This window comes from Scatophagus argus, chromosome 17 (genome assembly GCF_020382885.2).
Source record: "Scatophagus argus isolate fScaArg1 chromosome 17, fScaArg1.pri, whole genome shotgun sequence".
NCBI lineage: Eukaryota > Metazoa > Chordata > Actinopteri > Scatophagidae > Scatophagus > Scatophagus argus.
In genome coordinates this window covers 18,966,348-18,982,678 of record NC_058509.1, presented here as the reverse complement: position 1 = coordinate 18,982,678, position 16,331 = coordinate 18,966,348, and the positions used below count along the sequence as shown (strand labels likewise).

The window sequence follows — 16,331 nt, the reverse complement described above, 5'->3', positions numbered from 1 at the left end:
GTAAATTTTGTGCAACCCTTTAATGCCCACCTGCCCCCCCGGAGACGCCATCTCTTTTTCAGCATTTGTACTGTAATTGTTAATGCACAATAACAGGTTTAAAGCTTTATTGCTAACACCTACACATTGACTTTTGACTTGTGTCTTGCTGATGTAAGCCCATTTATCTGGACATTTGGACACTTTTGGACTTTTGGATGGAACTTTTATCCAGAAATAAATGCATTAAACATTTTATTCATCAGTCTGTGTGCTGCTCAGAACATTATAGTTGTGCAATGAAACTGGATTAATTTTTGTGACAGGGCACTTACGCACTGAAAATGTCCAAATACTGAAAGTGAAAGAGTCAAATCTATTAATACATATATTACATGCTACATAGTACAAAACAACATGCTTGCAGAGCAGTGTTTGGTAAAAAGGTTAAAGGCTCCATTGGCCTCTGAATGTTTCTTCCCCTCATCATTGTTAAGGAAGAGATGTTCTGTGTAGCTGCAATATGAAGACTGTCACAGTACAAATACTGTTGGTGCAGTGACCGCAATTAACTCACCAAACTTTGCTTTCCTGCAATCCTACAACTCAGCTCACCCACACTACTCCCTGAAAACAGGTGCAGGCACAACTTTGCTGAATACCCAATGCTTGCATAATTGAGGCCATCATTTCAAACTGTGCACTATAATGGCTGTGAAAAATGAGCTACCAAAGCATTCAAATGCATGAGAAAGGGTAAAGTATATGTGTAGCTTTCGATTTAGATTTGTCAAGAGAAAATCTTTGCAGAGTCTTCATGATGACTATTCATTAGTAACAATGGTACACAGAGGCTAGTGGGGCTGCTGCCCTGATGAATTAGGAAACAGCTTAGACCTTAAATTGACCTGTGACTTATATCTACTGAGCTGCTTGTGTACAGAACATATTGTGAATAAAAAAAACGACTGCTAAAGGCCTGACTCAAGCACTGCAGTGCAAAAAGTGCCATTGCAGCAGCTAGGCATCTGCTTACTCAATAGCTTCCTCTGCAGCCCTTCATTTACCTTTCCGCTCATATTAAATCACTCCAAATGTAACACATACACCAAAACAACTGCAGCAGTGGATTTCTGTTAGGATGACCTCAGCTGTGTGCATTCAAGTGAAGAGACCAAAAGCGGAGCACAATATTCTGCTGTACACCAGTCTGTGATATAGTGCGTGGTATACTCACTAATGGACTAGTTACTGTTAAAAAAAAAATCATAAATAAATCACTCTTTGTAGTTCTGATTTGTGAATTTATTTGGTCAAAAATTGTAACCATCAACATGTAAAAAAAGAAAAGTAAAAAAGTATTTTTCTGCAGTGATAGAAATTGTCATAGTGATAGAATTGTTTTGCAATGACTGAAAAAAACAATGAGTGTCCTGCTTATTTCCAGGTCAGTCACTGTTTGAAGTTCATTCTCTTTTCGGTTTCAGAAGGTTACAGGAAATGTATGTGGAGAGAGGGTTAAGATGCTGTTCAACCACCTGACAAGCAGACCAATGCATCTGCACTAGCTAAAAAGCCACAGTCTAGTTTCCACTAGCTTCCTTTCTCAGTGGAAGCTACTAAGCGTAGTTTGCTAGGTTTGACTTTCTGAGTAGAACGAAAACCTAACAACAAACGTTGTTAAGAGAGGCAACTTAAATTGACAGCTTCTAGCTAATGTTAGCAATCAGTTGTCAGTCACGCTGAGTTTACATTTCCTGACACATAAAATGAGATGTTCAAATTTCAAACTCCCTAACAGTTAGAGGCTATTGATACAAACCCTAAAATAGACCTTTAGAGTGTGGAATAAAAGTGTAGAATAAATCGATGCCTCCCTGCAGATGTAATTGATCTCTGTTTCTACCGACGGCTGTCTGCCTAATGATCACCCGCAGGATTATCTGACTTTACGACCTTTATAATTTCCTGCTATATTAGTGGTGACGCAGGTAACATGAAATACAGCAGAATTAATATAGGCAAATTAACTGGTTATATAACATGTAATATAAGAACTTTATGAGCGAGCCGTTAACGTAAGCATGGAGGAAGTTATTAGATTTGAAGGGCATGTGGACCACTGTATCACTGACACCAATATATCAACCTCTCCCAATAGTTAAGAAATTCACATTGAATTATTACAGCCTACCAAATGAAGCAAGCTCACAATATGCCCCCCACTACTATCGTCCAAGAAATAAATATCTCCCAGACACAAGTTAAAAGCCCTGAGGCTACAGAATCAATATTTCATAGGCAGGAGGTGATAAAGAGTCTTGATCCAGCTCTTCCTGTCTTTGAAGCAGCCAGTAGTCCAGTAGTGAGCAGCGGGATGGCTCGATGCCATCTGAAGCCACAGCCAAGTGGATTTGGGCCACTGCACAAATTTAACAGGTATAGGAAAGAGTTGGCTGTGCTTCACCCTGCAGTGTGTTGATAATTTTTGAAATAAAAACCATCACAGGAGGTATGTGAAGCTATTTATCTACCCATCACCAAAGTGGGGCCCTGCCACTTCAGAATGACCCTGGGGAGAATCGAAGACCAAGGGGGTAAAAGTATCCTGCACAGGCTGGGCCATTACATTGCTTTTGAGCCAGTCCAGCTGCCACTGTTCTGGACTAGTTTACTGAAGTCGAAATCAGTGCGGCAGCTCAAGCACACATTTGCTGTTACCAACATGAAATCTAACTCACTAACAAATTATACTGGTTTTTATATGTGGTTTGTTTTTAATGTGGTGTGAGTGAAGAGGGTGGTAAACCTCCACTAATTTCACCCTGTGAAGGCACCACTTCAGTGCAACACACATGAATTGTTGGCTTGTGCTTTAATTGTATTGCCCACCTTAACGACGTGTGCATTCTTTAACATGTTTATGTCATTTACTTGTGGCACACTGCCATAGTATGCTCACATTTACAGAAATGGCATTACTACCATGTAACTTATAATTTTACACAGGTGGGACCAACTCGTTGTCTTGCAAGTCAAAAGTAAATCTTGAGTGTTTGCACTCAAGTCAAAGAAGTCAGAAGATCAAGAAGTCTCAGTTCCCAAGTCCTGAACTTAAAGTTTTGAACATTCAAGAAGTCATAATGCAGTCTTAACAAGATGTTATACCACTTTAACAGCAGAGCCTCGACTCACCATTCCTTGTGCAACATCAATTGTCAAACGCAGCCACAAGTTATGGCATCCCTGTCCATAATTTTTTATCTGCACATTTTGCGAGTCCTTGTTGGTGCACATGGGCTTTGCTTGTTGTACAGCATGATGTAGATTTCAGAGTTTACAAAGTGTACCTGAATGCACCATGAAGTCCCTAGACAAGACAGCAGAGGATAGAAGCAGTGAGCCCCTTAATGACACCAAAACACAGTAGATGCTGTAAACATGGTTTTTCATTATATGACAATTTTAGTACAACAATTTACTTGCCATTGTGGTGGAAAGACTTTTCAGATTTAATCACCAACTAGAAAATCTACCAACATTGGCAGCTTGGTGGATGTTAATTTTAGACTCATGCCGTTAATGTTAATTGACATAGGTAAATAGGTAAAGGTAAATGATGAATTCATGGCACATTCTTTAAATAACATACTTTTTAATCTTTGGGCTTGGAGGGAGTTTCAAGTATTTAAGTCGAAAGGCTTAAATCCAAGTAACAAGTTATTGGTGTCGAAGTCCAAGTTGAGTTGCAAGTATTTTTTCAATTTAATGGAGTCTTAAGTCATCAAATTTGTGATGATGTAACTTTGGGTCTAAGCCATATGACTTCAGTCCATAATGCTAGAGATCCATATCATAAGATAAGATAAGCCTTTTTTAGTCCCACACTGGGGAAATTCATGCTTTCTCTGTAATATTTCATTTTCATGTTGGAAAAGTTAAGTCATATATTCCGGATTGCTGAAAATAAACTGCTGAGGAGCGACAATCAACAGCACAACTAATAATAATAATAATAATAATAATCATAATCATAATAATTTTATTTATATAGCAACTTTCAAAAAACAATTTTCCAAAGTGCTTAACAATCATTAAAAACAAAACCGACAAATTGCACACTGAATACAAGGCAATAAACAAAATATAAATAGACAAATGGTGAAGAAGGTTTAAGATTTAAATTTTAAATAAAGAAAAAAGTATATAATAGATAAAAAGGAAATATACAATTTAAAACCAGTAAGTTAAAGGGGACAATAAAAAGACAACATCACATAAAAGTCAGTCTGTAGAAGTGTGTTTTGAGAAGTGATTTAAAAGAAGTCACTGACCTTGTAAGCCTTATCTCCTCGGGAAGGTCGTTCCAAAGCCGAGGGGCTCGGACAGCAAGAGCCCGGTCACCTTTAGTTTTTAACCTCGACTTTGGGACAACCAGAAGGTCCCCACCTGAGAATCTCAGGCTTCAGGCTGACTCACAGGGTGGGTCAACAATTCTGTTGTATAACTTGGAGAGCCAGATGTGCTTTAAAAGTGATCAGTAAAATCAATTGTGAAACAGACTGGCAGCCAGTAAAGGGAGGCTGGGATAGGGGTGAAATGGTGTCGTCTGTTAAAACCAGTGAGAAGCTGAGCTGCTGAGTTCTGAACTAATTGGAAGCGTGAGAGTGGGAGATGCCGGACAGAAGAGACTTACAGTGGTCTACCCTGGAGAAAATGAAGGTATGGATCACCTTTTTGAGATCAGACTGCGGGATGAGCGGTTTGAGTCCTGAGATCATACCCAGTTGGATGAAATAAGATTGGACAATTTTTTTGACTTGCTAATCAAAGCTGAGGTTTGAGTCAAACATAACACTTAGGTTTCTGGCAGAGAGTTTTTGACTGGTGGACAGAGGACCAAGGCTTACTGACGTCTGGGCATGTGGGAGGCTAAACAGTATAACAGTAAGTTTTTGAATTATCGATCTGAAGAAAATTTTGGCCCATCCAACAGTTTACATCACTGAAACAGTTGCTGGCAGCAGCCAATCTCCTTGGGTCATTGGGTCTTATGGGAGGGTATATCCGTGTGTCGAAAAGAGTGAAAAGAGACACTGTGTCTCTGAGTAATTTGGCCGAGTGGGAGCATATAAATAGAGAATAAAAATTAAAAAATTCCCCTAAAACCTAAAATCGAGCCCTGTGGCACACCGCAGGTGATGTGGGCTAGGGATGACATGTATTCTTCTATGGTGACTGCAAAAGTTCAGTCCAGAAGGTAAGAGCACAGTCAATGGAGTGCCGTGCCCCAGATACCCACCCAAAACTGCAGACCGTTTATTAAAATGTTGTGATCTACAGTGTCAAATGCTGCAGTAAGCTCTAAAAGAATTAAAATGGGTCTCTCTCCACTGTCAGCCGATAAAAGGAGGTCATTGGTCACCTTGAGGAGGGCAGTTTCTGTACTATGCAGTGATCTAAAACCAGACTGAAATTTCTCAGAGGTCATTGTGACACATGAACTCTAAAAGCTGCGTAAATACCACTTTCTCTAGCACCTTAGATAAAAATGTCAAATGGTCTAAAATTACTAAAAACAGATCGATCAAGGTTAGGTTTCTTTAAAAGAAGGGGAAATAGGAAGCTCTGACTTTTCATATTTGCTGTGCCCCCCCCAGCAGGGTAGTACAGCCCTGCTGCTTTTTTTATTTTGTTTACTTATTTGAAAAGACACTCAGAAAGCCTCAACCTGAACTTGAGACCATATCAAATCCCAGTTAAGATCAAAATAGGCAAGAAGCGGGAATCAGTGCTACAGACAAAACCTTTTATGTGTGAATACATGTAGAGCATTAAATACCTGCTAAATAAACATTAAAGAAAGCAAACCCCAATGGGCAAGGTCAGGGGTCAGGTCAGGAGCAGCTGCAGGGCACTGTCTGAGATGGAAAATGGGAATCTGCAGCAAAAAACTGCCACAGGCATTTCATCTGTGGCTTGAACACACGCTGCCCGGGTAAAACTCAGTCTCCTTTTAGCACACGGCCTCCCCGCCGTCACAAACCAGTGTGATATGAACTTTCAGCAGTCCTACTACAGTATCATAATAGTGAAAAATAACTTGCAATCAGGCACTGACACTGATTTGGCATCTTTTGGTGTTACTCCCTCAGCACCCCAGCACAAATGAGTCAGAATTTAATCTGGTGGTTTTAGCATAATAATGGAGAGCAACAGCCAAGCGGAAATGAATAAGTTTAGTATCCAGGAATGCACTTAAAGGGGGCATCGAAGAAAAATGTCTCTTTTAATGTGACAGCGGGGTGACCTACTACATGTCTAATAATCCATTTTGCCTCTAGAAACAGCATATTACAGCATATGCAAGGGTTTGTGACGGTATGAGCAGTGACGTCCCCATTGTGGCCACATGGAGGCGCCGCAGACCCGCATTCCTGCGTCCCACTAGCTGGCTTGACGGTGCAAAAAAAAAAGTATCGGAGCCGTTACAGGAAAGAAAGGGGGGGCGGGGTAGGCTGGTGGGGGGGCTGTATTTGAACGCTTTAGCTCGAGATCAGATGCTCCCTGTGCGGGCTGAGACGGGAGCAGGCAGGCAGTGCTTCTGCACAGGGATTCAGCGATGAATGAAGCTGAGCGCACAACTTCTCTCCAGTCCTGCTGTTGCTGCCCCCGCTGCTGGAGTTTCCTCTAGGATTTTGTTCTTGTGACAAAAAAAAAAAAACACCCCACGAAGCTGGACTTTACTTCTTCTGCCAACATGTATTTTACAGCATTGCTGCTGATGCTGGGGGTCAGGATCTACGCAGACAGCATGGAAGGACCAACAGGTAAAAGAAGGAAAAATTAAAAAAAGAAAGAGAGAAAAGAAATGTTCGGATGTTTGCAGATGCTCACCTGTAAATCTCCCCACAGAGAGGAGTTGCTCTTTTAAAGTTAATTATCAGGGTTTAAAGTCACTGTTACTCCACGGTGTAGACATAAATCTCGGAGTCAAGGCTGCATTTTGCTGTTTTGTTGTTTGTTTTTGTTTCACAACTTCAAAAGTTGTCTCAGAGTGTGTGTCCGGCTCTTAAAACAAAGACCCCGCTCGTGTAAGCGGTGTGAACTTTCTCCCTGGCGCAAACACAGAGACGCGAATATTCCAGAGCGCATGACAAAATAGAAATGCCTTCATCCTCATGATAACATCGTTTCTTTATACGACTCAGTGGTGGTGATTACTCGGTTTTTCTAACGACATTCAGCCTCAGGATTACATCTGCAAAGTTCAAAATGAAAAAAACAAAAAAAATCAAATTGGACTCATCATTTGATTGTCTCACTCTGTCTTGTCTGTCTCTGTCCAGCCAATTCAGCATCACACGATGTTAACTGTCATGTTTTCATTGGTCAGGCTTCAGTACGTTCTCTGCTCCAGTGTGTCCTGTAAATGACATCTTAGTGATTAAGGCTTTGTTTCATTTTTTTTTTTTTTTGTATTGCTGATGTGTATGAAACAGGCTGTCAACATGTTGCATGATGATGTTGCTGATGCAAGAGGATCATTTTGGTTGACTGGTTCTGTTTGGAGCAGCCGTCAGAGGCATATGGGAGGAAAATTCAACAGTGAGCATATCAAGAAGAGTGTGTTTCTGCTGCCACAAAGCAATACAGTGCAGATGAATTAGTAATGTCAGTGTTGTGTCCCAAATAATATCACTGGCAGCTGATCCAAATATTCTCTGTGTTTATCAGTCAGACCCTGACAGGCGGAAGGAGACAGTTTTAAAGTGTTCTCAGAGAGGGAAAGTGAGATTTTAAGCCATAATACGTGAAATCCACAGAGCCTATCTGAGGCAGGAGTTCAAATCCTCTTCACTTTGCCTGTGGCGCGTTTAACATTTAAATGGCTGAAGCAATTTTTTTGAAGATTTCTGAGACCTGTGAACTTTGGGTCTTTTGAGGAATGCTGTGGAATACGGTAAAAAATAATAATAATAAAAAAATGCCTCTGGTCAAATTGTGTCAAGTTGTCTCAAGTAAAAGTGCCAGTTGGTCCCAAGTATGCTTTGCAACTGTTGTGAGTGCTGTAGCTACGATATAAATACTCTGGTGCGTGAGGATCAGTTACACAGCCACCGAAACCAGTTGCTGAACAGACGTGCACTGAGCCACTCCCTGTTCTCCAGGATCAAGTTGGTTCTGTAGGCAAGCTTAAATGGAACAAGCCAACTGTGCTATGAGATTACACAGAACAACAGAGCAAAGTGTCTCACCACCGGTTGACATGCATTCAGATTATTTAGTGGAAAGGTCTCATATACTCAGGTTAATGTCTTGTGCTGTGCGTCAAACCTCAGTGCTGTTTTGGTACTATTTGTAGCATCCAGCAAAGGAATAGTACTGAAAGCTGGCTTCAAACATCCAGTTGGATCTGTAATCATGTTTACTTATTTCAGTGATCAGATGCTGCCTGATTTCAATCAACATTTGGACGTTTGTTTCCACAAAGTTGTTTTATGGCTGCTTTTGTTTTGAGTGTTAAATTACTTTTGCCTAAATAAAACCTGACCCAATGCTAGAAAAGGTGTTAGAGCAGATATAATATCAGAGGAAAAAAGGAAGTTCTACACACATAAGGTTAAGGTTGTTTGATGTGGGACAGCTGGCTGGTGAATGTGTGAATGTGATAAAATGCTGACTTTATTTTTTGGAATGTTGTGTATGAAATCGTGTGCCTCTGTTAGAAAATGACAGGAGACAGGGATGGAGAATGACATGCAACATGCTCACATGGGTGCAAACTGGGGACATTATGGTTTATGGTAAACCCTTTGACCCTTCTCAAGTTTTTATATTGTATTTATATTTTATATTATATTTATATTTATTTTCAAATATTTTTTGGTTTCTTGATTCCTCCATGACAGTAAACAGTATATCTTTGGCTTTTGGATAAATTAAGACAATGGAGGATGTCACCATGTTACCACCATCTGACAATTAATGTATCAAACAGTTAATTAATTGAAAAAATGATGAGCTGATGAATCGATAATGAAAGAAATTCAGCCCCAGTTAATACACATGAACACATTTGCGCACACATGAATCAACATGCCTCGTGTCTGGTGTGTGCTGCACATTTTCAATTCTTGTCAACTGTTGCTACTCCATACTGTGGCTACATTTTGGTCTGTACTTAAATGGTGATGAGGTTCTGAACACCACTGTGGGTATAAATGAATGAGCCTTGCAGTTTGTTGACATAGATGCAGTGCTACCATCACGCTGTGTTTCTTTTGCATTCAGCCAAATGCCTCAGTGCCAAAGTGCCTGCATGTGACTGCACTTTGAGATCTATTACCTCAGCTCCATATTCACCGACAGAATGTGTGATTGTTGAGGTGAGGTGTAACCTGTCGTGTTATTTAAGTTCACCTGGCCCCAGTTAGCGGGGGCTCCAAGGAGCCAGAGCAACAAGATGATTTAATCTTAGAGGAGAACCATGTGAGCGAACCCCAACACTGAGCGGCGCTGACATGCAGCTCCAAACAGTCTGAGATTGGAGGTCGGAAGGAGGTTGTGTTGAAAAGACCTCACACAGAAATGGGCGCTGACACGAGAAGGTGGGCTTTCACGGTTTGGATGTAGAGAGAGTCCTCAGCGTGTAGCAGTGTGGATCCAGCTCAGTGTTAATCCAACAGAAAATAGCCTGACACACACAGCTCTCCTGGGGCAAATGTGGAGGCTGTAAATGGAGAAAATGGAGCGTATGCTCACACAAAAGGCTATGATGAAATGTGGTTGTTCTGGAGGAAATAACACAAGATCCTTTCATAGAACAATAGTGAATTGCATAATGGCTACACGATGTTTAAGAAAATGAGTACACTCTGTAATTACAGTTCATGATAATGAGATGGCAAGGAACAATGGTTGTTTCGACACCCACTTTATAAAGGAAGAAAAATCACAGAAAATTATCAATATATAACCACATCATTTGCCACACAGTTGTGGGATTAAATTTCAGAGGCAAGAGACTAAACGACCTGGCATTAATTGTCTATTTAGCTTTAGAAAAATGGATGCAATTAAGCATGAGATGAATAAAAATGACTAATTTGAAACAATAAAGTGCAGCCCACCTTTCATTCCTTAGCATTCTGATGCAGCATTAGATGGATTGCATGTTGCAGTCGCACCAGCCTGTGCTTCTTCAGTTTAAGTGGATGGGTCAAGCGTCAAATGTGCATGGACATTTTCAATCAACCAACACAGTCCCATAAATGGAACCAATGAGAGCTGAGGTGGAAGTCAACAACTTCTAACTTCCGCCACTTTGATGGCTTCTGAGAAATTTTTGCTGTTACTTGCCAGCCATTCTGTTCGTCTCAGAGAGTTTTACTGGCAGTGGGGCTAAAGCGTAGTTGTAAAGGTGTTCAACAGAATTACGACTGTACTTTTAATCATCACAGCTGAGCACTTTTTGGATTTTGGAAGTTGTGAGACCTGTGAATAGCTGAGAAACTTGGCAAACGTCAGTGCCTTTATATGTACTGTATCTGCAGCATGATCATTTCTATTTATCAAAAAAAATGATTTCCTCTCATCATCGAGGAAGGAGTCAGGGCTGCTGTTGAACGACTGAAATCAATTTCTCTAAGAGAGTTAAGTTAATGAAATGGAATGTCACCTCCAGCAGACCTTATTTTGCACGTCTATGCTGCAATTCCACCTCCACCTGTCTTTCAATTTTATGTATCTTCAGTAGATCTCAGTTGTTAACAGCATTGGGAAGTAATGTATTATCCATCCATTTTCTAAACCGCTTATCCGTCAGGGTCGCGGGGGAGCTGGAGCCTATCCCAGCTGACTACGGGCGAGAGGCGGGGTTCACCCTGGACTGGTCGCCAGTCAATCGCAGGGCCAGTAATGTATTATGTATAACAGTAATCAGATTTTTTTTCTTTTTTTCTTTCAATTGAGGTTAGAATTTTAAACATACTGTTACAGTGTGTTCAGTGGACAGATTGGTCTGGGACTAGCTTGTCACAGGGTATGGGGTGGCAATTATGCCACATTTGCATCATTTGTATTTTCAGTTTAATCTGCAGTTACAAGCAACCAAGTTAGGAAAGCTGTCCATGTCATTGGTAATTCCTAGTCAGGCATTTGCAGCATTCCCCACTTGGCGAAAAGAAGTTTCACGAAGCTGGTAACAAAAATGTGTGCAAAGCTTACACTGCTAGCAGTTCTTCTATATCTAAATATAATTCAATTTGCACACTGTTAATGATCTATATTGTGTAACCATGCAAGAATCTATAACCATTGTCCATAAATCTCCATACAGCCAGTCATGTCACCAATACAACAATGCAGCGTTTGCCTAGCATAGCGCTACTCCATTCAACAATACCTGTCCTCTGAGTGAAACGCTTAGCTCTAGAAATGGCTCTTACATATATACCATTAGAATAATAACAGTCAGTTTAACAAATGGCTGGCAGTAGACTAGACGGCTGATTTCACACATCCTTAATATACAGATTGATAATATTAATATTTAGATTGTCTGTATCTGGTTTTGCTTAAATTACACTGAATATGTAACACCACGGAATAAACTAATTTAGGGTGTTTAAATAACTAGCCTACAAGGCTAGCAGTGGAGATAAACAGTGAACACCCCCAAGTTGCTCCCATTAAAGGGATGGTTTCTTGTTTTTCCCATTCTACCAGCATTACTTGGATGCAGCTGTTGGTAGCCTTGGGGGGGACATATGACACTGGTATAAAAGTTGTCTTACGCTGTGTTTTCTCACGAATGTCACTCACAGATAGTGAAACATTCGGAATCAACAGGTTTCGTTCAGAGTTGGAGCATGTGATTTTTCATAATGTTGTTTTCTGTGTCAACATGTTAATACAGAAGATGTGTCAAGGAGGCTTTGGAAAGGGCTTTAAGACACCTTTGACATAGCTGTGCTAAGATTTACTGGTGGTCATATGCTGCCTTCAGCTGGAACTTTAAGCCATGATAACGCTGATGCTATTCAATGGCTTCTTCAAATGACCCATTTGAAGGCAGAAATATTTACATTTGATTTTGCTGACTAATTTATTCAGGTAATTGTTGAATATTGAGCGGGGCTTTTGTTGGAAACCAGATGTTGGTTGTTCATGGTGTTAGCAATTATACTGCCTCAATTATTGCCTTGCGCAGTATATTTATGACGTTAATCTACCAGTGTTGCCATTACTTGCGTGTGCCTGTCACCACCGTGCACTGTTAATGGAGCTGACAATGCTGCCAGGCTGCCTTGGCTTGAACCCATGAGGTGTCTTTGTGGGGAGAACCAGGACTGTCTTTGCCTCTCCAGGTGTTGGAAATATGTTGTTTTTTCCCCCATCAACAACAAATCATTACAAAGCAGATGGAGCTGTGCCAGCAGGCACTGCTCTGCCTGTCAAGCTGATCGTTAAATGTGTTTGGACAATAAAGTTAATTTGCTCACTTTTCAGCATCCTCTCCTGTTGGTGAACGTCTACATTCATATTCCATTTAAATTACTTTAAAAGAAGCTGCTGAGGCTGTGAGTGCTGTTGCTCACTCTTCCCTCCTTGACTCATTTTATTGCTTACATGGCTCTCAGTTTTATTTCAGCAAGCTATATAATGATCTAGTGGATGGAATGCTTCATGAAATGAGTAAAATGGTTGAGGAAAGTAAAGCTACATAGCTTAAATGAATGAGCTGCCTGAAAAACAGCTGCTCATGGAATTTCAGTCTTGGAATTTGCTGGTTGCTGCAGGTATGTAGAATGCTGCTAATTGTGTGATTATAGTGTCAGAAGACTAAGAGGACTGCTGCTGGGGCAACAAAAGCCAAGGAGTATAAAGCACCCAGACCTTTCAGCTGCAGATGGTACTCAGACATAAGCTTTCTTTTCAGCAAGTTTCAGAAAGGCTCCATGCGTCTGAGATCCATCTCTGCACCTCTGCACTCCTTCAACACCTCTTTTCTTCAACATAAGAGCTCACTGTCTGCCACAGATCATGTCTCAAATTGTCCACGGAGCATTTGAGAGTATGAGGATGATGCTTTGAAAGCAGCCGCATGGGAAGCTTTACCAGATTGCGGTGAAGTAATTGCGCTGACAACAATGTCTGTCTCTGAAAACATGCTACATCTCACATCAGGAAAGTGTCTCTTAATTCCTCTAAGAGCCTCAAGAAAGGAAATATCATCAAGCCAGGCAGGAACACTTATCTCGCTGAATCTGATGGAATGGATCTCGAACAAGTTCACCTTAAAACACTTTAACGCCATTGGGTGACAGCTGGTGGTGATGTGCTAAGCATTCATGGGTCTCTTTTGTTGCTTTATATTGACTTTCCCTGACTGGGATCGCTGGAGAAATATCTCAATAATAAAGAGAACCCATTTATTCTAAGCAGGTTTTGAGGTCGACTAAAATATGGAAGTGAGAAAATTAAGTGTGTAAAAAAAAAAGTCAGTATGCATAGTGAATCTGCTTGATTTTTGATTTTTACTTTAATGCAAAAATAAAATACACAGTAATGTATTAATAAGACAGGCTGGCATAAAAGAGGAATGATTTGGAGGAATGATTAAAATGATGTTTAAACACTAAAGGTTAAAATGTAAAAACAATATTTACATTATAACAGAATAGCGCAAGACATTTAAGTGCAACATCAAAACAGACCTAAAAATTAAAAGAAGAAAATATATATGACAAAGCCTATGAATAAAAAGTCTTTGAAAGTGATTTCAAAAAAAGATACTGATGTAGCAAGTCAGAGTTCATCAAACCAAAGCAGTCCTTTAAATTAATTTATTTAAGTTGCAAGTCATTTTTTTCATTATATCTATATGAAATAGGACAGAATTATGCAATTAATTTTAACATCAAAGTAGAAGAGATTACAAACACTGTAATATAACAAAGAAAAATAAAAATACAAAACAAAAGAATATGTATTTTTATGGCACTTTGAGCACCACAAAGGACAAGGACAAGGACAGATTTGATACCATCGCATATTGAAAAATCTATGTATTATAATCTTTTCACAGTTGTATGCCACTAACCCTGCATGGATCTTATGTTATAGGTATGCTTGAAATTACACAAGTGTCTTGCTGTTGATGGATATTGGCTACCTGTGCAGCAGAAGAATCTGTTGAGTTACAGACAGGTGTGCGGATTGCTGCTGGGAAGTTGTAGGTTCCTGTTTCTAATAAATAAATTAGGTGGTATCGGATTGGTGCATTGCCTTGTGTACTTGCAGATACCAGATCCAGCATTTCCAGGCTGTGTCAGAAGCTTTGCTGCTTCTGGTGGAAGTACCTGCATAGAGTTTAAGTGCTTTGTCTAACTGTATCAATATTGAAAGTCAGGTATTGTATCAACACTCTTGCTAAATGGTTTTAAATGACCACCAGCTAGAGGAAGCAGACATAGCAGGTCAAGGGAAAGTCAGTGTACAGGAAAGAAAAATTAGAGGATTGCTTCAAAATTGAAGTCCTGGAATGCACTCAACATCACAGATTAATGATAGATAACACTGCGCAGTGTTTGAGGGAGGATTTTTCCTTTCATGGATAATTTACCCTGTGGTACTGAGCACACAGACAAGCCGCCTTGTCAGGAATGGCAGGTGAGATTGATGATATAGAATCCAGTTGGTTGTAGCTCTGACTGTGTGCTTGTGTTAAGGATGAGTTGGACACAGATATGAGACATGCAGGAGCGTGACTGTTCTGCCCGTGATGGCTGCCTGTCTATTTAGTCCTGCTCTCCTTAAGCTTCTGCTCCAGCTGCCAGTACCTCTCAGATTTGTCACCGCCTCTGACAGTCAGCCATGAATAATCTTTATGAATATTCCTCTATTGCTTGTGCTGCCTAGTAGATGGTGTGTTTACACTCTGTGGCTGAGCCAATTGTCCAAGATATTCCCCGACCATGAAACCTGTGGTCAGACCTGTCATGACTGATGACAGTTTGATGTGAGTCGTGGCGCTGGCAGCAGACAGGAAACTGTCGCTCGGTTATCGCTGCAGCGTGAGATGACCAAGCAGCAGATTCAGCAGACAGGGTCAGAGTTCAGCCACAGGATGATTTTTGCGGTGGTGCTGTCAGCAAGTGTCGCTTTAGATTGAGATGACATCCAGGGCCAAACTTCGAAATAGCATTCCTCTCGCTCTCTTCCTCTCTGCGTCTTCTGGGATAAAATAAATGCATGATGCCAAAAGCCTTTTTTTTGCCGGTAACTCCTCCTCAACTTGTTATCTTCCAGACTCTTCCCTCTTGGGTTTGTATTTAGTCCCCTGTGTCATTAACATGGAAGACCGCAATACTGATAAACTCAAGTTATAACAGCCAAAGCACAAACTCACTCCTTCACTCTTAGCCTTCAAGTAAGGTACAAAAAAAAGAAAGAAAAAATCAGTGATATGGCAAGACCCGGGGTGTGTGGGTCCCAGGGTACCTGCAGATATTACACTTTAAAAAGTAGCTGTTTAAAGTTATCAAACCTGTGGGCCTCGGAGTGTCCCTGTGGCACACAGGAGATATTAAAAGTTGAAAAGAAACTTGTAAGAAAAAAAAGTCAAATTATTTAATAAATAATATGACATGTCCCTCAGCAGAGTGAACAAGGGCACTGCGGCAGTGCCTGTTCACCCCTGTCAAGGTTAGCAATGACCCTGCTGTGCACAGCAGGAGAGGTTATGCAGCATGAGCAGCAACACCTGTGTGTCTGCTATCACTGTGGGACGTCTTCATCACTGACTTGTTCACTTCCTCCTTCGGTAAGTAAATTTGGATCAATGCCACTTTTTTGCGACTCAATGTTGCCTTTTTCCGGAGCGTCTTACTTTGCAACAATATGCATGAAGAATGAGGGTGCGAGCTGAGGAAGGGAGGCGGCGTGATGAGTAATCTGCTCTCCATCTGCAACTACTCCAGAGGTGCTTTTGGGCACATAACCCCCAACCTTTCCTGTGCAGCTGCTCAATCCTTAGTTGGATCATATGCTGTTTTACCAGGAAGGCAAAAGTGTTTCTAGCTATTCAGTACAGCTATCATGTTAAAAACCCTGATGAGTGACAGGAAATAACCATTCAAATAGGGAACAAGGTGCACCCATGCAACATGTACTAAGACTCAGACTCCATATTTGTGCGCCTGCTGATACCGAGCACTCAAGTTAAGTATGCATGTTAACTCCTCGTTGTGTAAAAATAAATCTGTTAAGTCGCATCCAGGTATATGGAGTGTACCTCCCATTTCTAATAAAACCATGTGGTATTCGATCAGTGCATAGACTTGATT

The 16,331-nt window shown here is 40.7% G+C and overlaps 1 protein-coding gene across 1 annotated transcript in view; it reads left to right on the top strand.

Moving 5' to 3' along the window:
- Positions 1-6,541: 6,541 nt before the first annotated feature.
- ptprua (protein tyrosine phosphatase receptor type Ua) overlaps positions 6,542-16,331 on the top strand; it is a 186,547-nt gene continuing 176,757 nt past the window's right edge. The window contains exon 1 of the mRNA XM_046417582.1: positions 6,542-6,809. Within this exon, the coding sequence (XP_046273538.1) occupies positions 6,740-6,809 (70 nt within the window). The 5' untranslated portion in view covers positions 6,542-6,739. The remainder of the gene's footprint in view (positions 6,810-16,331) is intronic.